The 21,652-nt window shown below is 59.5% G+C and overlaps 1 protein-coding gene across 2 annotated transcripts in view; it reads right to left on the bottom strand.

Moving 5' to 3' along the window:
• Window positions 1-21,652, bottom strand: part of ARHGEF17 (Rho guanine nucleotide exchange factor 17) — a 30,013-nt gene that overhangs the window by 3,031 nt on the left and 5,330 nt on the right. The window contains exons 2-15 of one of the 2 annotated variants that reach the window (XM_063150232.1): window positions 6,282-6,359; window positions 4,348-4,530; window positions 3,856-3,972; window positions 3,500-3,592; window positions 2,970-3,146; window positions 2,665-2,715; window positions 2,325-2,434; window positions 2,129-2,214; window positions 1,900-2,018; window positions 1,447-1,660; window positions 1,272-1,345; window positions 973-1,166; window positions 608-864; window positions 42-288 (exon numbers count right to left, since the gene is read on the bottom strand). In XM_063150232.1, coding sequence (XP_063006302.1) covers window positions 42-288; window positions 608-864; window positions 973-1,166; window positions 1,272-1,345; window positions 1,447-1,660; window positions 1,900-2,018; window positions 2,129-2,214; window positions 2,325-2,434; window positions 2,665-2,715; window positions 2,970-3,146; window positions 3,500-3,592; window positions 3,856-3,972; window positions 4,348-4,530; window positions 6,282-6,359 — 2,000 coding nt within the window. The remainder of the gene's footprint in view (window positions 1-41; window positions 289-607; window positions 865-972; window positions 1,167-1,271; window positions 1,346-1,446; window positions 1,661-1,899; window positions 2,019-2,128; window positions 2,215-2,324; window positions 2,435-2,664; window positions 2,716-2,969; window positions 3,147-3,499; window positions 3,593-3,855; window positions 3,973-4,347; window positions 4,531-6,281; window positions 6,360-21,652) is intronic. The other variant, XM_063150233.1, reaches the window with a different exon arrangement.

Here is a 21,652-nt window from a genome sequence, read left to right as displayed (position 1 = left end):
GGCATGAATTCCATGTAGGAATTCCCACCCCGGGGACCTACCAGCCATCCTCGGTGCCCAGCCACATGGAGCTCTGGTGGGCCTCGGGGTCGAGGCTGAGCAGGTCCTCGAGGCTGCCGCGGGTGAAGGAGCCGCGGCTGGAGCGGCGCAGGGCGCGCCCGTCCGTGGGGCTCTCGCCGCGCCGGCTCTGCCCGAAGGTGCTGGGGATGGGCACGAAGCCAGGCTCCTGCTCCTCCTCCGAGCTCGTCGTCTCCGCCGCTGCCTCCTTGCAGCTCGGAATCTCCTCATCTGCGGAGGAGGAAGAGGAGGAGGATGGAATGGGTCAGACCATGACCTCCAAAGTCACGGGGAAGAGACCGTCATGGGTGATGTCAAGCCCGGGGACGCTGAGCCCCAAAACCCGCGAGGCTTCACCCAAAGTCCCCCCCATCTCAGAACCACACTGTTGGGCCGATGCCTCTCAACATCTCTTTTCCCAGGCTCAAAAGCCTCCACCTGCAGACTCCCCCGAGGAATACAAGGCAGAGAGGACAAAACAATGCAGCTGCCTGTAATTTTGGGGCTAAAAAGCGCATTTCTCCCTAAGCAGGGGCAGGGGAGGACTCACTGCCGAAGCTGGAGGAGATGGTGGAGTGGCTGGCTTGGCTCTGCAGCGTCCCGGAGGGGCTGGGCGAGGACTCATCGTCCGTGTCATCGCTGTCAAAGGGCACCAGCTCCCTGTGGCCGCCCTCCACGGGCTCGGAGAGCTCCAGCGAGGAGCCCGAGATGGAGATGTGCAGGCAGGGCTGCGGCCCCACGTCCTCGGGCTGTGGCGCCGGGCCCAGCTCTGCCGAGGGACTGCCCAGCTGCTCTGCCCGCTCCCTGCTGCCACCGGGGAGGGAGGGAGAGAGGGAGAAAGGGGAGAGGAACAGCTCCAGCATCGCCCTGACATCGGCCTGAGCCCCCAGGGCCGTGGGGCCGGGCGTGCCGTACCTGTAGGCGCGCTTGAGGCCGGGCACGGAGGCGATGCAGAGGATCCTGGCGGAGCACACGGCGATGCAGGCCTCCACCGTGGGCTCCTTGCGGATGCTCAGCAGGCAGACCTGCCCCACGTAGCCGTCGCTGTTGCAAACCCAAACCTCGTGCGAGCTCTCCGGGCTGCCGTGGCTGGGAGAGGCGCAGGAGAACTGCGGGGGAGCACAGGTTGGGTGATTCAGGGGGGATGCAGGAGCTGTCTGGCAGCACTGGGGCGGGGGGGACCTGTGGGGTGGCTGAGCCCAGACTTTGAGTACCTGCATCCCACTCCGCGTCTTCATGATGGGGATGGCTTTGAGGAACTCCGGGTCCAGGCAGTTTTTGCTGGAGGCTGGGGAAATCAGATTGGGGGATCAAACGGGGTCTGCCCGAGCAGGGTGGGGGGGATGCCAAGCCCACCACCACGTCCAGCTGCCCCCTCCCTGCTGTTACCCAGCTTTTTCTTGGCGTCCTCGAAGGCTTGCTCGAAGCCGAGCCGCGCGTCGGGGTTGGGGAACTCGAAGATGAAGGACTCGGTGCCGTCAGCCTTGGTGGTGCTGAGCTCCACCTTGTTGGGGGGGAAGGCCATGCTGAAGGACAGGGACTGCTTCTCCGACAGCTCCCGGTGGATGGCGGCCATCAGGTCCTTGATCACGTCATCCAGGCCCTTGGGACGGGGACAGTGCTTCAGCTCTCAGGGACAGGCCACCACAAGGCACATGCTTGATAACCCCCTGTCCATCCCCTGGCATCCTTCAGAGGCTGCCCCAGCCTCTTCTGTGGCTTTAGGGTGCTTATGGTCACCAGCCCTGCCACAGGCTGTCCCCTCTGGCTGAGGACATCCTGTGTGTTCCCACCAGGAACGTATCCAACCAGGGGACAGCTGCAGGGCTGCCATCCCCATACCTGGTGGGGGAAGCTGAGGGTCTCTGACAGCTTGCTGACTTGCCCCAGCGTGTTGAGGTCTTCATCCAGGCGGCTGATGCTCTTCTGGATGCTCTCCCTGTTGGTGGCCTGTGAGGCACCTGGTGGGGACAACACGCACGGCATTAACCCCTCCCTCCCTGGCACTGCCAGCCAGGGGCAGCCATGGGTTTTGGGGTGAGATGGGACACGCCAGCAGGCGGTGACAGACCTTTGACAATGTCCACATCCTCCAGGGGCAGCTTCCAGAGCAGCTTGTACTTGCTGGCGGTGTCGATCACGCTGGCCGCCGTGTACCTGGGAGGTTGGGGGGCATGGCCGAGCTGCACCCACAGCCACAGCCCCCCTAAAGCCAGGCCAGCTGTCAGGGACACCCAGGGGCTGTCCCCAAGCCTGGGGGTACTCACAGGCTCATGGAGCTGCGGCGGAGCGAGCCCGACTTGCGCTTGAGCGTGGTGCACACCAGCAGGTCCGAGAAGAGGAAGAAGGAGCGGTCCTTCTTGCCACCCACCGCCTTCTGTGGAGCAGTGGGGGACACCGGGGGGTTAGTGACCATCTGTGCTGGGAGAGGGCCCTGCCTCAGTTTCCCCATGTGCAGCCTCGCCTTTCCATCTGTCCATTCCATGCATCCATCATCCATCCATCCATCCATCGCCCACCATGGGCACACAGGCACCCCATGGCTGCACTCACAGCCTCCCACTGCCCACCCAGAGGGTCCCATTTCCCCTCAGATCCCACTCTTACCACTTCCACCACCATCTCCTGGCGCAAGAACCTGCGGAGCGGAGCCTGGAGCTGTGGGGACAAGGAGAGCTGTGCTTGGGGAGCTTTGTGGCCTTCATGCCTGCCCCTGCATCCCCCAGCTCAGAATTGGAACCCCATTCCATTCCCAAACCCCCAGGGGCCCACAGAGACCAAATGATGATGGGGAAGGCTGGACCTGGAGGAGCAAACAATGACCCAGCCCGGGGTGACCCAAGAGAGCAGAAATGAGGACATTTTCAGGAGAAGGAAAGTGTGACCCCACCCAAGCCCTCCCCTCCACGTACATCCTCCATCCCTTCGATGTGGGACTCGATCTCCTGCACGATGCGGGCGTTCCTCTCCACCTCCTCGGCGCTCTTCATGCCCTTGTTGATCCTCTCTGCCACCTGCTTGATGTTGCGCTGGGCGTCGATGAGGAACGGGTGGTCGGGGTGGTCCTCGGGCGTGTGCTTCAGCAGGTCCTGCCGGGGGGGACAGGGCCAGGCTGTGACCTCCGGCAGCACCAGGGTCACTGCCCCAGCCCCTCGCACGCTGCTCTGGGTGCTGGGGATGGAACCAGCCCCAGGAGGGAGGGAGAGGTAGCCATGGCCTGCAGAAAGGCTGAGGGTAAGGGGACAGCAGGGGGAGTGTCCTCAGAGTGACCATCTCCAGGAGGGCAGAGCCATGTGCACACCTGGGGACACCGACTTTGTGACAAGGGGTGGGAAAAGGGCTCAGGAGAGATCTGAGAGCCCTGAAAGCTGCGTGGGGGTGAGGAGGAGCTGTGGCCTCCCCCCTGCTGGTGTGACACTGCCACCCCCCCGGTGTCACCCACCTTCACCAGCAGCTCGTATCGCGGGATCCTCTGCACAGGCTTGATCATCAGGTCTGACAGGGCCTGCTTCTCCTTGTTCTCCCGCATGCTTTGCTGCAAAACAGCCAGGAGGGACAGGGACGGGCCCCTTGGTGGGACACAGCAGGGACACTGCCTCCCACTGAGCCAGGATCACCCATTTTGGCGTGGGGTCCAAACCTCCACACCACCCACACTGATTCCAGTTCACCCCTCTTTGCAACATATCCAAGAAGGTGTGGGGGGGAGGAAATTCCCAGCCTGGCAATAACTTTGCTCCCATTTTGCCCGGCTCTAGGTCATGGCCAGGCTCTATGGAGGCAGGAACCAGGACCCACCTCCAGGAACTTCATGAAAGCCGGCCGGGCTTCCTTGGCGATCCTGACGGCGTCCTTGGCGTTGAGGAAGTTATCGATGTAGGCAGAGTAGATGTTCACCAGCACATCCTTGGAGAACTGGGTGGGGGGAAAACAGGGATCCAGCGTCACGGATCATGGGCACGCTGGGAGAAGCTGCCCCAAGGGTTAACTGTGGCTCTGGGCTGGCGCAGGGAGGGCTCACCCGCCGTCCGCCCACCTCGATTTTTCAGCCCTGACGTTTGTGCTCCCGAGGCAGAAACGTGGAGCTGCAGAGCCAGCCGGGAGCAGCGGCTCCCACCCTTATGCTAAGCAGACAGCAGGCCTGGAGATCGTCTCCTGCTCTCCATCCCAGGCCTGCTTGGCCCATCCTTTCATCCCTGCCCTGCCTCCGGCTCCCAAACCTCTGCTCTGGGGCCGTGCCCAGAGCGGGCACGCCCGCATTCCCGGGGGAATCGCCCCGCCGGCACCCACCGACTGCACCAGGAGGTCGCCCACTTTCTGCTTCTCGTGCCAGTTCTGCACGCAGTCGTGGATCTGCTCCAGGAACTGCTCGTGGTGCTCCAGCAGCTCAGGGATCTGGTCGAAGATCTCATCCACCAGCGAGGGGTCGCAGAGCAGGGAGTTCTCCGGCTGCTTCAGCGGCTTCATGTAACCCTGCGGGCAGGCACAGGCACTGGCATCCATGGGGGCTCCCTGTCCCTCCCCAGCCAGTCTGGGTCCCTCAGCCCATGTGAACACGGGCATGGATGGCACCCTGTAGCAGGGGCTTCCTCCAGGGACCCATCAGCAGGACCAGAGAGGTTTTGCAGCCCAGCCCTCCTCAGTGAATCCCCAGAGCTATGTGGGGAGAGGGACAGCTCTGCACCAGGAACCTGCGAGGCACAGGATCCTCTGTCCCAGAGCCTCCAGAGCCATCTTTGCTGCCATGAGCCTTCACCACCTCCATCTGCCTGACCTAGCTCGGAAATGACAGCAACACCAGGATCCAAATGCCAAAGTGTTCCTGTGGGATTTAGGGTGTTTGGAACCAGGAGGGGCTGGACCAGCAGGATGCACCCACTGGATCACGCCCTGGACAACCACCACACAATGGCCAAGGAGCAACACTCAGGGCCAGCAGGTGCCCAGCAGGGCTGGGTGGGTGGCTCTGCGACGAAACCCCTCTCCTCCATCCACGGAGGATGTGGACATTGTCCATGGATGGGGCAGAGCTGCAGAGCAGAGGAGCGCCCCTGGAATGGGAGACATGGATTTGCAGGGGATGCAGCAGGATGTGGAAGGTCTTCTCAAGCCTTGCCACCCACTCAGTCTGACCAGTTCAGGACGCTGGTGGCTGTCAGGATGTGTGGAGGACCATGGAGCTGAGCACTGAGGACAGGACCCATCTCCAGTGGCTTCAGACCTCTCCAACCAAGCTGGTCAAGGCCAGGGATCACTTTCCTCAAGCTGATGCCAGATATCTCGTGGAGAGATTTGGTCCAAGTTAGAAGGACCAAATCCATCCTGAGGCTCCTAATTCCCTTCACCTGTCCTGCTGTGTCCAGCACCTGCAGCAGGAGCTGGGATGGACTGTGCCAGGCATTCCCACATTGGGCAGAGGAGCATGGAGACAGCCCTTGCTGCAGCCCCAGAGCCCTCTGGCCCCTCTAAGCCAAGGTTTGCACTGGCAGCAGCCAGAGGGCCCTCCCCTCCTGCAGCACATCTGTGTCCACCTTGGGGACATCCTTGTGGGACATTTATGGGAAGAGCCCAGGCAGGGTGGGATGGAGTGCCCCATGCCCCTGGGGACTGTCACAGATCCCACGGGCCCTGCTGCTTTTGCAGAGCTCAGTTTTTGGTGCTTCCCCCCCTGCAGGGATGTGGCTGGACAAGCCACACCTCGGCCAGGTGACGTCTCCAGGGCGTTGACCGTCATTAACCTGCTGGAACACCTTCATTAGCATCTGAAATGGTCAATGTGGGGTGGGCCCTCGGGCCAGGCTGCTCCAGGGGGTTTGGAACCAGCTCAGCAAAAAAAGCCTGAGAAAAACCTTTGGCTCAGGCCTGCAGGTGAGGATCCCAGCATGAAACGGGAGCACGAGGGAATGGGGGATTTCACCGTGGCAGGGCCATCAGGAGATGGGGTGCAACACGAGGAGGAGATTTTGCAAGGCAAGCACGGCAAGAGCCTTGGGGACAGCTACCTGCCAGGTGACAGCACACCGGGAATGCCACAGGCTCGCTTTGGGCACGGAGGTAAATTCCTACACCCCGTTCTTGGCACTGCTGTCACAGCTCTGCTCCCGCTGTCCCCAACATCCCCCCGGTGGCACCCGGCTCGTAGCACGTCCCAGAGCCAGGATTTGGGGTGACAGGGCGGATCCTGGGGGAGCTCTGGGGTGTCACACCCGGCCGCGCCCCCTTACCTGCATCAAGGTGCGCAGGGACTCCACGTAGGACTGCTCGGTGTCCAGCAGGGTCATGATGACGTGCTTCCTCATGTCCTGCCGGGGGAGAGCACACACACACGGCCGGTTTTGGGGTGAGCGGGGCCCGGCTGGGGAGGCTGAGCGCCGGAGAGCCCGGCTGGCGTCCAGCTCCCCTGCGCTGCCTCTGCAGCCCGCTGGAGGAATCCGGGAGGATTAGGAAGTACATGACACCGAGCGCACAGACGCCTGCTTTGCTCCGCGGCCGCGTCAGGAGCCCGCCCTGGAGCTCACAGCCCTACATGGGTCGGAGCCGGAGCCCTCTGGAGCCGCTGCGAGCGGACCCGCAGGAATTCGCCTCCCGCCCCGCGCCCCGGCACCCCGGGGCAGGAGCGGCGTGCGGGGCGGGCAGCCCTGGGGCAGATGGGCCGGGGTCTCCTTGCCGTGGGGCCCGGGGACCCCTCCCGTTCGCAGCTCAGCCTGGGGGCAGCGCTCCAGAGCCCAGGGTGTGAGACACCCCAAAGGGGTTGGGAGCGGGACGTTCCGAAGGCTCCGGGAGCAGGGACACCCCTGAAGGGCTGGGTGTGAAACGCTTCGAGGCTGCTGGCTGGGAGACACCCCAAGAGATTGCGGTGGGAGATGCCCCAAGGGCCCTGGGATGCAGAAATGCTCCCGAGGTGCACTGATACCCCAGAAGTTTTGTGTTTGGATACACCCCAGAGAATGTGGGTGCAGAGACACCCCCGAGGTTTTGCATGGGAAAGAGAGAATCCAGGTGCAGAGACATCCCAAAAGCTTTTGGTGCAGAGTTGCCCTGGGTGCACAGATACCCCAGAAGTTGTGCACGTGCAGAATCTCCAGAGACCCTGGATGTGAGACACCCACATGTCCTCGGTCCTGTGGGATGGGCCCCTGGACACGTGGGGCTGTGTCCTCCCCAGCGGGGACACGATGAGCTGTGAAGCTGCTCTGCAGCCACAGGAAGAAGTCTGGCCATCCTCACCATGGAGAGAGCCCACCATGGCCCTCGTGGTGCCCAGGGAGCAATGGAGAGGGATCCTGGCCTGAGCCCGCTCCAGGACAGAGCTGTGCCTCAGCTTCCCTGCTCCCCACCAGGCTGCTGATGGAACCAAGCATGGAGAAAACTCTTGTCTAGAGCCAAATACTGGTGATGGGTCCAAGGCTCTCCAGGAACCAGGAAACCATGGAGATATTGGGAACAGCAGCTGAGACCTCCCCACTCGGTTAGAGAGCTTATGAACGCTCTCACTGCTGGATTAATTAGCTGTGATTACGGATGGATGGGTGCTCACTGGAGGATGGAGCTTAGGGGAATCTGACCCCCCAACCTGCCTCAGTTTCCCCAACCCTCACCCACCAGTTCCTTGCTGGTCCTTTTTTCCCTGGAGCTGTCCCAGGGTCAGACCCAGGAGCTGCCCAGGCTCAGCTGCACCAGCAGCACTGGGGACAGGCAGGATGAGGCCCAGCTGTTGGCAAGGGGATTTCTTCCACCCTTACAGCACCAGCATTACCCCGGCAGGGGCAAATTCCCACTGGGACGAGCAGAGCTGGGGGAAAGGCAGGATGTACCCCACTGCATTCCTCACCCCAGCCAAGCCTCTCTGATGGGGGCCTGAAGATGCTTCAGCCTCCATCTGCTCTCCCTGGGGACACCCCCACCTCACCCCGGCCTCATCCTGCTCAGCACCCTCGGGATCAGCCCCTGGAATATCAGGAATATGGGAATTGGGAATATGCCCTGGAATTGGGGTGTTTCCCACCATCCAACACCTCCGTGATGTAAACCAGCCCCGGGGGGGCGGCGGCAGCGACGGCTCCGGCCCCCCCATCAGCCCCTCCGGGCGGGAGCATCACGGGGCTGGGGAGCCGAGGGTGAGGATGGGGATGGAGGCACGGGGATGGGGATGGAGGCACGGGGATGAGGATGAGGATGGAGGCACGGGGATGAGGATGAGGATGGAGGCACGGGGATGGAGGCACGGGGATGAGGATGAGGATGAGGATGGAGGCGCGGTTGCCATGGCGGCGCAGACCCCACAGGTGCCGGGTACCGCACACGTGTCCGACCGTGACGCATCCCCGCGCCCCCGCCTCGGCCCCGCATCCCCCCGGCGCCCCCGGGACCCCCGGGCCGTCACCTCGGTGCCGCCGCGGCCGCCGCAGCCCTTGTCCGGCAGCTCCTCGGCCGCGCCGCTGAGCCCGGAGGTGGCGAAGGCCGCGTCGATGCCGTCGCCGATGTCCCGCATGTCCTCCAGCGCGATGGTGAACTGCGCCAGGGTCCTCACCATCTGCAGCATGCGGCTCCCGGGGGTCGGTCCGTCCCTCGCGGCCCGAGGAATGGCGCAGAAATCCCTGCGAGTGCCTCACCTCCCTGCCGCGATCCCCAGGTGTCCGCCCCGAGCGGGATCGCTGCGCCGGGATGCGGCGGGGAGGGGAATAGGAGCGGGGCGCTATTTATATCGCCGTGGATGTGGAACCGGGGGGATGTATGGAAAGATGGAAAGATGGAAAGATGGAAAGCCCTCCCGCAGAGCGGCAGCGGGCTGACAGGCTGCGCCTGCGTCCACGCCAGGGTCCCCGGCCCCCGGAGCGGGCCAGGCACGGGCGGGAGGCTGAGCCGAGCCCACACAGACACACAGGGACGCGGGCAGGGCCGGATCCCGCCCAGGGATGCGGCTGGAAAGGCTTTGCCCAGCGAGGATGCTGCGGGGGAGATGATGCTTTCTCGGGGCATGGGATTTTTAGGGATGGGGGACGCACGGTGGTGCCGGGATGCTCGGCATCCTCAGGGACTCCGTCCCCCTCCCCGACCTTGCAGGCAGGGAAACTGAGGCACGCCCCCTTCCCCCCCCACGGCATCACCGCCTCGGCACCCACATCCCTGCTGGCCGGGTGATGCATCCTGCCCAGATCTGTTCGTAACGCTCCCCTCCTGCTTCGTTAATTAAATCTAATTAGCCGCTCACCCCGTTTCCACAGCAACGGCGTGCAGCAGGGCTGCATCCTCGCATGGCAGCCAGTAAATTTCCTCTTGGAAGCGAGGATGGTGAGCACCCCACCCCGGGAAGGGGTCGTGGCAGAGAAAGGACCCTCGGGCAGGCGATGGGAGCTGCGGGAGCGGCCAGTGCACCCCGGGATCAGGGAATGCTGATGGCACCCAGGTAACGAGGCTGCTCTCAGGGCAGCAGCGGCTCCTGCTCCCACAACTGCAGTGCCCTGGTCATCCCAGCTGTCGGAATGCTGGGTTTATTTGGTTTGCAGTCCCAGACCTGAGCTCTTCTGGGATCCAACCCCAGACCCATTTCTGCTGTAATCTCAGATTCCTTTAGGCTGCCATCCTAGAACCAGTTTTGTTGCAAGCTTGGATCCATCCGCATTGCAATTCCAGAGCCATCTGGATTGAAAACCTGGGCTGCTCTGAGCTCCAATCCCAGATTCATTTTGGTCGTAACCCCAGTCACATTTGGGCTGCAATCCCAAACCCATCTCAATTGCAATCCTGGGCATATCTGCATTGCAATATCCTGGGATCCATTAGGGACAAAATCCCGGGCTCTGCTAGAATCCTATTGCCAACATGCTTCGGTTGCAACCTCTGTTTTATTAGGGCTCCAATTTCAGACTAATTTCTCTTGTAATTCCAGATCCATTTGGATTCCAACCCCAGGACAAAATGGGTTGCTAATCTAGATCCATCTGGATTCCAGTTCCAGACCCTTCTGCTTGCAGTCCTGTGTGGTTTTGGGTTGTAATCCCAAACCCACCTTGGCTGCAGATCCAGGCCCAGCTGGGCTGCAACACTCTGGGTTGCAATCCCAGACCCATTTATTTGCCATCCTGGGCCCATTTGGGTCCCAACCCCAGACCCATCTAGCTGTAATCCCAACCCCATTCCTTTGCAATTCCAGAACCATTTGGGTTGCAATCACAGACCCACCAAGAATTCAAACCTGGCTCCAGCCGCACTGCGATCCCAAACCCATCTGTGCTGCAACCACAATCCCATTCCTTTTGTAATCCCAGCCCCGTTCCTGCTGCGATCTCAGACCCAACAGGGAAGCCAGCCTGGGTCCATCTGCATGGCCATGCCAGATCCATTTGGGCTGCAATCCCAGAACCACTCCTGTGGCAATCCTGGACCCATCTGGCTTGCAGTTTTGGACTTGTTTGGGCTGTAACCACACATACATTTGAGGTGCAATCCCAATCCCATCCCTTTTACAATCCCAGGTTCATTTGAGGTGCAATCCCAATCCCATTCCTGTCACAATCCCAGGTTCATTTGAGCTGCAATCCCAATCCCATTCCTTTTGCAATCTTGGACCCACCGGGGATGCAAACCCGGGTCCCACCGCATTGCAAGCCCTAATCCCCCTGGTTTGCGATGCCATTTGCGTTCCTCGGGCAGCCCCCATCCCGCTCCTGTCCCGGTCCCTGCCCGGTCCGGCCCCCGCTGGCCCCGGCGGCTCCGCCCGCAGCCGCTGCCCGAGCCCTGCCCCGGTCCCGCCCGGCCCCTCCGTCCCGGCAGAGCCTTTCCCGCTGCCCGAGCCCTGCCCCGGTCCCGCCCGGCCCCTCCGTCCCGGCAGAGCCTTTCCCGCTGCCCTCGGCTCCGTCCCTTCATCCCACCGGCGTGTCCCGGGACCCGCATTCCCGCCGCGCCTCCCTCCCGCGGGTCCGGACCCCTGGGGACGTGACCCGGGCTGGCTGCGGAAGGGTCAGACCCGCCCTGCCCGGTGCAGGGAAGGATCCCGACCCAACCCAGCCCCTCTGCTCCTTCGGGGTCCCCTCTGCATCCCGCCCTCCGTCCGTGCGAGCCCGCAGCGCTGCCGGCCGGCCGAGCCCGGACCCCCCTGCAGGCGGCCCGCAGCCCACAGGAAATTCCTGGGAGTGTTTGGCCGCTCCAACAGCGCTGCCTATTTTTAGGGCTGTCTAAAATATGAGCCGGTTATTTTTAGCAGCGCGGCTCTTTGTAAACACCTTTAGATTTCCTTTCGGACCGGCCCCTGTTGGGTTTTTTTCCTTCCCAACCTGAGCGTTTCCTCTCCCAAAAGCCCAAACCCTCCTGGGAAACGCCAGCTCCTTGGGATGGAGCCAAGGGACTCATCCCCCTTCCCAAGGCTTGTGCCAGCGTGGCAAAATGCTCCTGAAAACCCAAAGGTGGAGAGGATCTGGCACCAAGCTTTGGGGGTGATTCAGCAGCACCCCAAACCTGGCATGGGAGCCAAAGAAAAGCCTTTCCCCCCAGCTTTCCCTCTGACACTGGACATACAGCCCTGAAGAAGGATGGCAACTCCCCCATCTTGATTTATTTTATTTTTTAACTAGGCTCAGGGAGCAACCCCATCATTTCGCTTTTCCCTGAGCAGGAATATCGATGCAGCTGGAGTCTGAGCATCCCCAGGGATTTGAAAACACCCTAAAACATTTGGAAAAGGCCATGGCATATTGTGTCCTGCCTCCACCCCCACAAACAAAGAGCCATGGATGGAGGAAAGTCCTAAAACATCCATTTTTTAAACAAACAAAGGCCAAAGGGAGAGTAGGAATGTACATTCCAGGAGGGATCACACAGATTCTGGCCCCTGAGCCCCTGCACACATCAGTGCATGGAATGATGATGATCCCAGCCACTCTGAGCACTGCCCCCACTGTCCCAAACCCTGTGATTGGGTTGGTGTGGGAGGGTGTTCCTCCTGCTGCCACCCCACCTCTGGGATGCTAAAATCACACCCCATGGCAAGGAGGATCTCTGCATCCCCAGAGATCATCCCGAAATTCCCACAGCACTCGGGGTTTGTCCCTTTCTTTGGTGTACACTCACCCAGCCACAGCCCGAGTGAGCTGCAGCAGGGATTGTGTCCCTGAGATCCTGTTCTGGGGCAAAAATATCCAGTTTTAGGGGGGGAATGGAATGTTTCAGACCACTTTGGGAGTGGGATTTGCTGCTCCTCCTGCAGCTGCTGAAGGAGGAGCTAACCCTGCCTCAAGCAAAATTATTCCCACCCCTCCAAAACACGCCAAAATTTTGAGAGTAAGTAAATACAAGTTGTTTTTCCCTCAATTACAGCTCGTTCCTGCTGCCAGCTCCTGATGGGAGATCCTCTAGGGTGTCACAGCGGGGTTGTGCTAGGAGCTGCCTGAATCTTGGCACCTCCTCGAACCCAGCAGTCCCAGCCTGAAAGAATCGGGAATTTCTGCACCTTTTCTTTCCCTGCATGCTTGTTCCCAAGGTAGATCCCACTAGAGGGAGCTGGGACATAGTGGGAGCCATTGGTCCACGGGGACAGCTTGACAATTTCAACACATCCTCAGCTCTATTTCTACCAAAACTCCGGAAAGAAAAGGCTTGGAAAGAAACTGGTCCTGCTTCCATCCATCCCAATGCAATGAGCAAACACCTCTGCAACAAACAGCATCATCCTGGCACCTAAAACTCCCTCGTGCAGCCAGAAAAGCCCCTGGCTGGCACCATCTCCCAAAACAGGATGATGTTATTCCATCCAATCCTGTATTGCCTCCATCACTCAGCCTCTGGCAGGAAATCACTCGAGGGGAAAAAAAAAAATCACATTCTGTCCTCTTGGGATGTATTAAAGCAGGAGGTTGGATTGGTATAGGTGGCCATTGAATCTTAGTGTGTATTGTACAGGTGGCCTTTGAGTTATAGTGAAATCTGTGTATTGTACAAGTGGCCTTTGAGTTATAGTAAAATCTATGTATTGTACAAGTGGCCTTTGAGTTCTAGTGAAATCTGTGTATTGTACAGGTGGCCTTTGAGTTATAGTGAAATCTGTGTATTGTACAGGTGGCCTACGAGTCTCAGTAAAATCTATGTATTGTACAGGTGGCCTTTGAGTTATAGTGAAATCTCTGTATTGTACAGGTGGCCTACAAGTCTCAGTAAAATCTTTGTATTGTACAAGTGGCCAAGGAGTCACGGTGGGTTATATGTACTGTAATTGCATAATTGTTAAAAGAAAAGGGGGAAATATAGGTGGCCATTGAATCTTAGTATGTATTGTACTTTGAGTTCTAGTAAAATCTATGTATTGTACAGGTGGCCTTGCCCCAGTCCCAGTTGTTCTAACTGGGCTGCAGCTGTGATGTCCTTCACTGGGCTGCAGCTGTGGCCAGTGAAGGTAACTGGGATAAAAGGGGCTGGGCTGGGCCAGGCAGGGAGAGCCTGGAAGGAGCCCTGATGATGGAGATGTGCTGCTGTGAAGAGCTGCTTGGGAGAACACCACCCAGAAGGTATGGGACTCTAGAATTAGGGTAACAGCAATAGGATAACAACAGATTGGGTTTTGTAGGGTTTCAAGCCTAAACTGCCTTTCCCTTGGGATCAGTGATGCTCTGCCCTAAGTGCCACAAGTGCCATAAGCCAGTGCCATCCCTGGGTGCCAACCACCTCCATTCCATGGTGCCAGTCACCTTTTTGGGGCATGTCAGCCCATCCCTGGGTGCCAACCACCCCCATCCCTGAACACAAGTCACTTCTTTTTCCAGGTGTCACCCCATCCCTGGCTTCCAATGCCTCCCTGCTAGCAGCCTCTCATCTCTGAATCAGAGGCAGCCCATCCCTGGGACCACCAGGTGCTGGGGAGGCCGCTGCCATGGGAAGAGCAGGACCTGTGGCACAGCAGAGGGAGCCTGCCCGACGCCGCAGGGAATCGCATCCGGGGCTGCCTTCCCTCCCTGCCCAGCCTCTCCCTGCTCTCCCACGGGTAAGCAAAGTCCGAGCTGCTCTCCGCAGAGCAACTTCTTGAAAGGAAGTCAGAGCATAAATCAGCAGCTCTGAATCAGCCCTGCTTCAGTTACTAATAATATTCCCGTGTTTATTCGCAGGCCCGGGGCTGGAGATGTTTGCTTTTCCCTCAGCCGTGGTTTTTCCCAGGCTCCCAGCTCACAGAGGAGCATTGGTTTGGTCAGGGATGCTCCCATGGAGAAGCCCAGCAGCACCACCTCCTCTTGGGTAAGGAGGAGGAGCAGGGCAGCCTCAGCCCCAGCGCACGGGAATTCAGTTGTTTTCCCTTCTTGGACTTCTCGGCCGCGGTGATTCATCCCGGGAGGACACGGCCTGGCTGCAGCTCTGCTTTTCAAGTGTGAGGAAAAAAAAGGGGAATAAAAAATAAAGGAGTTGGGGCAAGTTTTCCAAGGCAGGGTGGAAGGACGCTGGGCATCCCTGTGCTGCCCAGGGGAGCAGCAGTGCTGGGGCAGTGCCAGTGGGAAGGGGAACAGGGAGCTGCAGGAGATTCATCTCCCAAAGCAACAAAATTTTCTCCTCTAAATGCACAGTGGGGCTTTTCCTGTGGGATTTTCACTAGAAATTTTCACCAATGGCACTGGGGTGAGGGGCTCTCCCCTCTGCCAAAATTCAGAGCTCAGGATTGTGCTGGTGCATCTCCTGCATCCTCCCACGGATCCCCCCTCTCCATGCCCCCCTTCCCACCCAGCTGGAGATGCTCACCCCAACCTAACCCTCCCCAGCCACCATCCATCCCCTGGCACGTCTGCAGAGCCCTGACAAGAGCAGTGGTCCAGGGCAGAGCTGGGGGCTTGTGGCCCCCCGTTTGCTGCCAGCCTTTGCCGAGTCCTGGAGCAACTTTCACCAAATATGGAAGGTTTTTTTTGCCTCCGGTTTTCGGCACGCAGGCCGCGGCCCAAGAGCGCAGCTTTCCAGATGCTGAGGTCAGCCCAGCTCCTCTTCCCTCCCCCTGCTCCTTCCCTGCTGCCTCCCCGTGGGCTTGGCCCTGCACCCACCGGGACAGGAGCGATTCCACCCCCCCAGCTCACGGGAATCCCTGGATCCCCCAGCAGCGTCCTCTGCTGCTGGCACAATCCTGACCCCGCATCCCACATCACCCCAAAAGCAACGGTTCTGAGGATTTGGGGGGACAGGGAAGCCAGGGAGAGGGGTACCCGATGCTGGCACTCCCTGGCATCACTGCTGGATGCCAGCCTGGCACAGGAGGGTGGGAGGTGCCCTGGCTGCCTGCTGGAATGGGGCCAGAAGCCTCGGGACAGGCAGGAGGGAGCCAGCCTGGCATGCAGGGAGTGATGGGCACAGGAGGTGTTTGGTACCCAGGAGCTGATGGGGATGCAGGTCTCCACGTGGAGCCAGAATTCCAGGCACACCCAAGGCCAAGAGGTGTCCAGGAGTCAAAGATGATGGATGATCAGAAGCTGCCCTGGAGTCCACGGGCACCTGGAAGCCAACGGGGACTCCCTGGGTACCCAGGAGCTGATGGATGCCCAGCATCCCAAAGAGACTCTGGGCACCCAGGGATCCACAAGCACAAAGGAGCTGAAGGACGCCCAGGAGCCAACAGACACTCACAGGCAGCCAGAGGCCACGGGCACCCAAGAAGTGATGGATCCAGCATCCAACAGGTACCCAGCAGTCCATGGACACCCAGAAGCCACTGGGCACATGGAGGGCATGGGGATGCAGGAGCTGATTAGGATTCCTAGGATCCACCAGATGTCAGGACACTCAGAAATCCAGAAGTACTCACAGGCCCCCATGAGCTGATGGCCCCCCAGGTGCCATGGGCACCCAGAAATGCCATCCAGCTGCAGACAGATGGATTCTCAGGATCAAAGAGGTGCTAGAAGTCCATGGACACCCAGAGGAGGCAGGAGACCTGACCACCCCATTCCATGCCCCTGCCAGGACCTCCCCTGTCCCTCCTGCCTGGATCCATGCCTGGAAGCAGCTGAGGTACAGCCACCAGCCCTCACCCAGCTGTGCCCCACAGACCCCCAGCTCCTGGAGCTCCCCTCGCCCTGCTGCAAGCGGGGATCTGGGGATGGGGGGAGCACAGACCTCGCCAGGAACGCCCACAGCCCACGCCACATCGCAGCCAGGGCGAGAGGTGACAGCTTCCCTGTCACTGTCCCAGCCTGGGGAGAGGTGACAGCTTCCCTGTCACTGTCCCACCCCGGGGAGAGGTGACAGCTTCCCTGTCACTGTCCCACCCTGGGGAGAGAGGTGACAGCTTCCCTGTCACTGTCCCACCCTGGGGAGAGGTGACACCTTCCCTGTCACTGTCCCACCCCGGGGAGAGGTGACAGCTTCCCTGTCACTGTCCCACCCCGGGGAGAGGTGACACCTTCCCTGTCACTGTCCCACCCCGGGGAGAGGGGAGCAGGGGGTCCAGCATCCACTGACCTGCGGCAGGTGTGGCCGATGCAGGGCCGCGCTCCCGCTGCGCTCACCGGGGCTCTGGGCCATCTACATCCCATCTCACCGGGGTTTGGGCAGCCCCAAGAGCACCCAGAGGACCAGAGCCGATCCCTACCGCTAGCGACGGTGTTTCTGCCGAGGGGTCAGGGTGAAACTCTTCCAAATAAAAAAAAGAGCAAGAAGAGGGATGCCAAATCAGGGCAGGCCAGCGAGTCTGCCGCTACTCCAGCTAAAAAAAGCAGGAAACCATATCCCAGGCTCGGAGATGCCAATCTTCCCATGCAAACAACTCCCTTTTTGTTTTTTTTGGAGAGTATCAGAGGGCTCGGGAACGGCCAGTCACAAATAGCAACTCCACGGCACCACCAGGAAACCTCCTCCAGCCCTGTGCAGGGATGCTAGTGACCCCACAGCAGGATGGTGGCTTCTCCAGGGGCACCTGGTGGTGGCCGTCCCCTCCCTGGGATGGTGACTCCTCCAGAGGAAACCTGGTGATGGGAACTGGCACGGGTGGCCTTTTCCCAGCACATCCACGCAGGGGTGTCCGGCTGGGGCTTACTGGTAGCCTGTATGTCACTGGTGGGTGGAAGGTGGTGGTGGCCATCTCCTTGTTCCCAAAAAGGGACATGCCTGGGGTTTCTGGGATAATGCAGGACATGGGGTCACACAAGCCCAACATCAGCTCCTTCCACCACTGGGATTAAAGGGATTCTACTCACAATACCCTGCTCAAGGTACAGGGGAGCAGCAGGCTTGGGGACAGCCCCCAGCTGCACCCAGGCACGGTGGTGAGGAGGGCAGGGGCTGGGATCGGCCCTGGTGATGAAGGAGGAGCTGGGATCAGCCCTGGTGAGGAGGGCAGGAGCTGGGATCAGCCCTGGTGAGGAGGGCAGGAGCTGGGATCGGCCCTGGTGATGAAGGCAGGGGCTGGGATCGGCCCTGGTGATGAAGGCAGGAGCTGGGATCAGCCCTGGTGAGGAGGGCAGGAGCTGGGATCGGCCCTGGTGATGAAGGCAGGAGCTGGGATCGGCCCTGGTGAGGAGGGCAGGGGCTGGGATCAGCCCTGGTGCTGAGGGCAGGGGCTGGGATCGGCCCTGGTGAGGAGGGCAGGAGCTGGGATCAGCCCTGGTGCTGAGGGCAGGGGCTGGGATCAGCCCTGGTGCTGAGGGCAGGAGCTGGGATCGGCCCTGGTGAGGAAGGCAGGGGCTGGGATCGGCCCTGGTGAGGAGGGCAGGAGCTGGGATCGGCCCTGGTGATGAAGGCAGGAGCTGGGATCAGCCCTGGTGATGAAGGCAGGAGCTGGGATCGGCCCTGGTGATGAAGGCAAGGGCTGGGATCGGCCCTGGTGATGAAGGCAGGAGCTGGGATCAGCCCTGGTGATGAAGGCAGGAGCTGGGATCAGCCCTGGTGATGAAGGCAGGAGCTGGGATCAGCCCTGGTGATGAAGGCAGGAGCTGGGATCAGCCCTGGTGATGAAGGCAGGAGCTGGGATCAGCCCTGGTGATGAAGACTGGAGCTGGGATCAGCCCTGGTGATGAAGGCAGGAGCTGGGATCAGCCTCTGTCCCCCGGAAGCCGAGTGGCTCCAACGGGAATTCGCACCAAGAGGGAGTTACTGGAATACTTTTACCCAGATGCTGATTTTCCTTCTCCTTCCCATTGGCCAGGCTGCAGTTCCCAAAGAACCAAAAGCAAACACACTATTTTTAGAGAAGAGTTCATTTACTGGAGCCATTCCCTTTGAAATTCCTCACTCATCCTCTCCATGGAAACCAAGGGAGTCCGGAGAAACAGCCCCACCGGGACCAACCACCAGAGCTTTAAAGAGAGCCACACTGAGGGAGAGGGGGTGGAAGTGGCTGAATTTTCCTCACTGGACACATCCTGGCCTGGAAGCACCATGGTGGAAATGGCAAAGCTTTTGTTTTAGAGGGCTCTGTCTGTGCAAGCCTTCAGGAGGAGACGGCCTGGAAGATGGACCAGGCTCTCTTGGAAAATCATGGATATCCTGGAAGATGGACCAGGCTCTCTTGGAAAATCATGCCTGGAGACTGTTGTCCTGGATAGGTGGTGCAAATGGGTGGAGGGGGATGGCTGGATGGGAGCATGGACATGGATGGATGGGACTCTCCTTCCCTGTTTTCCAGGAGGATGACATTCTCCTTTTCCCTGTTTTTCAGGCCATGCTCTGAGAGAAGAGGAAACTGTACAGGCCAAACCCCAGTGCTGCCTTGCTGCACCTTCCCTTCGTGTGAGGGCACCTCCTTCTCCATCCTGGATTTGGGAGAAGCTCCTGCTGCAGCTCTGAAGCTGTGGGCTGGCCCATGGGACCTGCTGTGACCAGGTGAGGGAGCTCAGCAAGGGGAGACCTCAGCACACCACCTGTCTGGACACTCCCATCACACAGGGATCAATACTAGCCAGGGGAATATCAGAAATATCCCTGGGAAAGGCTTGAAATCAGAGTGAGGAAATCACAGAATGGTTTGGACCAGATGGCACCTTAAGTTCATCTTGCTCCTACCCCCTGCCATGGGCAGGGACACGTCCCACTAGAACAGGTTGCTCCAAGGCCCACCTAAGCCAGGCCTTGAACACTTGCAAGGATCCCACAACCCTCGCAATGATGGATGAGGGCTGCAGGAACAGCTCTGAGCTTCCATCCCAGCTGGGTTTGGCAGGAGGTTACCTGGAGGTTACATCACAGGGAGGCCGAGCTGCTGCTTCCCTGGCAAGAACAGATGGAAGAACAGGGCCACCTCCTCCCAGGAGCTTTGCAGGCATGTGATTTTCCATGGAAAAGCCCAGGCATCTGTGCACAGATGCAGGCAGGGTGCAGGCAGGCTGCTCAGGGCATCTCTGAGAATCCATCCCAGCACCAGGGCCTCTCCATACCCCGTGTGTGCATCCCTGCACCAGGGACCCCTTCCCTTAATAACATTAATTATTTAGAAATGCCACTAGGTGCCACAGCCTCATCTTGGGGACCTGCCAATGTCCCCAAGGCGGCACCAGCCAACGCTCCAGGAGGTTCCTCATTAACCCATTTTAATTACAATGCTCAATGGTTTCATAGCACTTTCCAGCCCACGATCAGAGAAGATAAAGAACTGAACCTAAAGTGGTCCATCAGGCAAAAAATGCTGCCAAATTCCCCCCAGATTCCCTTAGTGAGTGTCCCTGCCTCCATACCCCCTGTATGTGCATCCCTGCACTCTGGGACTGGGCATGCACACAGATCCCAGGGAATTCCCTGCATGCACAGGCTCAAGATCCAGCCTCTCCCTCCGTGCCCACCCCATCCCCAGGGAGCTGCTGGTGCGTCCCAGCTGCAGCACTGTGGGTCCCTCCAGAGGCTGGGAGCCCGTTCCAGCCTCCCACCCTGGCTCCAGTGCCTGCATCCTGCCAAGAGCCTGACCTTTGGAGCAGGCCAAGGCCAGCCCCCAGCACCAGCTCAGCCCAGGGATAACCCTGTCCCTCCAAGGCTGGATCCTGCCCCACACCACCAGCACAGGCCTCAAAGGATGCACATCCCACGTGGATCATCCTCCTTTCCCCGTTGGAGCCTGCTGCCTAATTAATTACAGGCTTTTAATTAAAGTGGAGGGGACAAGGGACAAAGCGGCCCTGTTCAAAGAGCTGGCAGTGAGGAAGGGAAGGGGCAGAAATGGGCAGAGTTAAGGGGATTTTGGGCACTGGGGAAGAGTAAAAATTGGGCAGAGTTTAGGGGATTTTGTCAGCAGGGAAAGAAAATAGGTAAAAATGGGCAGAGTTAAGTGAGTTTTGGCACTGGGAAAGGAAAGAGGTAAAAAATGGGCAAAGATAAGGGATTTTGGCACAGGGGACGGAAAGAATAAGAAATGGGCTAAGATAAGGGATTCTGGCAGTGGGGAAAGAAAGAGACAAAAATGGGCAGAGTTAGGGGGATTTGGGCTGGGTCACCCCCCTGATCCCAGGGTCAATCTGTGCCACTGACAGGCAGCATCCCCTGATCCCAGCCTCAGTTTCCCCCACTCCATCCCACATCCCACCTCTCGGAAGGGCTGCCTCAGTTTCCCCGTGCTCCATCCCACATCTCGGAAGGGCTGCCTCAGTTTCCCCCCCAGTCCAGCATTTCACTGAGCACAGCAGATCCAGGGACACAAAACCCGGGCAAGCCATTGGAGCAGGGAGAGGAAAACCAACATTTGCCCATTCCCACCTCTCCCCTGCAGCTGCTTTAATTAATTAGAGATTCCCAGCAACACCAAAAAAACCGAGATAACTCCCAGCCACAGCCCCAAACCTGGGGATTCACACAAATGGAAGAGAGGGAAACTGAGCCCAAAGATGACAAATGGCAGGAATATACGGCCAGTGCATGGACCCAGCTCTGCGCTGTCCCCGCAGCGAGGAGGAGCCTCTGGAGGAGGGGGAGGATGCAGGGGAGGAAATGTCCACCGGCTTCCCTGGGAACGTGACCCCGCCGCTCCCTGCGGGCTCCCCTCCATCCCCGGTGGCTTTTCCGGGGTGCGGCCGCCCCGCTCGGGACCCGCAGGTGGGGGAGGCCGCGTTCCCACGGCTGCCCTGCTCCCCAGAGGTGCTGTATTTAAATCAATATTTTCCTGTTTAATCCAAGTGCTGCTGGGTCAACAAACACAGCAGGACAGTGCAGATCCGTTCCGAGCAGCAAATGGAACCCAAATCCACCCCAAGCATCCTGGCTTGCTGCTAGACTCTGTGGGGCTGCACGTAGGTGCACACACATTGTGCTGCCCATTCCAGCAGCTTTTGGGATGCTGGAAGGAAGGAAAATTCTTTATCTTGAGTCTTGGGGTTTTATTCTCTAGATCCATCAGAGTGGGATGTGCTGCTAACAAGCCCTGAGGAATTAAAAGCCTGGTGCCCATCATCAGGCACAGGGTGAAGGAGTTCTGCCCCCAGGATGAACTGGATGGCTCCAGCCCCATGGAGAATTGCTGGAAAGAACCCAGTGCAAACAGTGCTGCCCCCGAATGAGAACACACCGTTACCTCTCTGGGTGGGATGTGCCAGATGCACCTCTGCCAAAGCCACTACCAAACCATGGAGCTAGGAAAATATCCTGGGAGAATGGTGCTGCAGGGATGCTCAACCCCAAGGGAATAGCTTGAGGGTGAAAGATTTTGGGAGAGAATATTTTAAGG

This window comes from Melospiza melodia, chromosome 2, assembly GCF_035770615.1.
Source record: "Melospiza melodia melodia isolate bMelMel2 chromosome 2, bMelMel2.pri, whole genome shotgun sequence".
In the NCBI taxonomy this organism is placed as follows: Eukaryota; Metazoa; Chordata; class Aves; order Passeriformes; family Passerellidae; genus Melospiza; species Melospiza melodia.
This window is presented reverse-complemented; position numbering and strand designations above follow the sequence as displayed.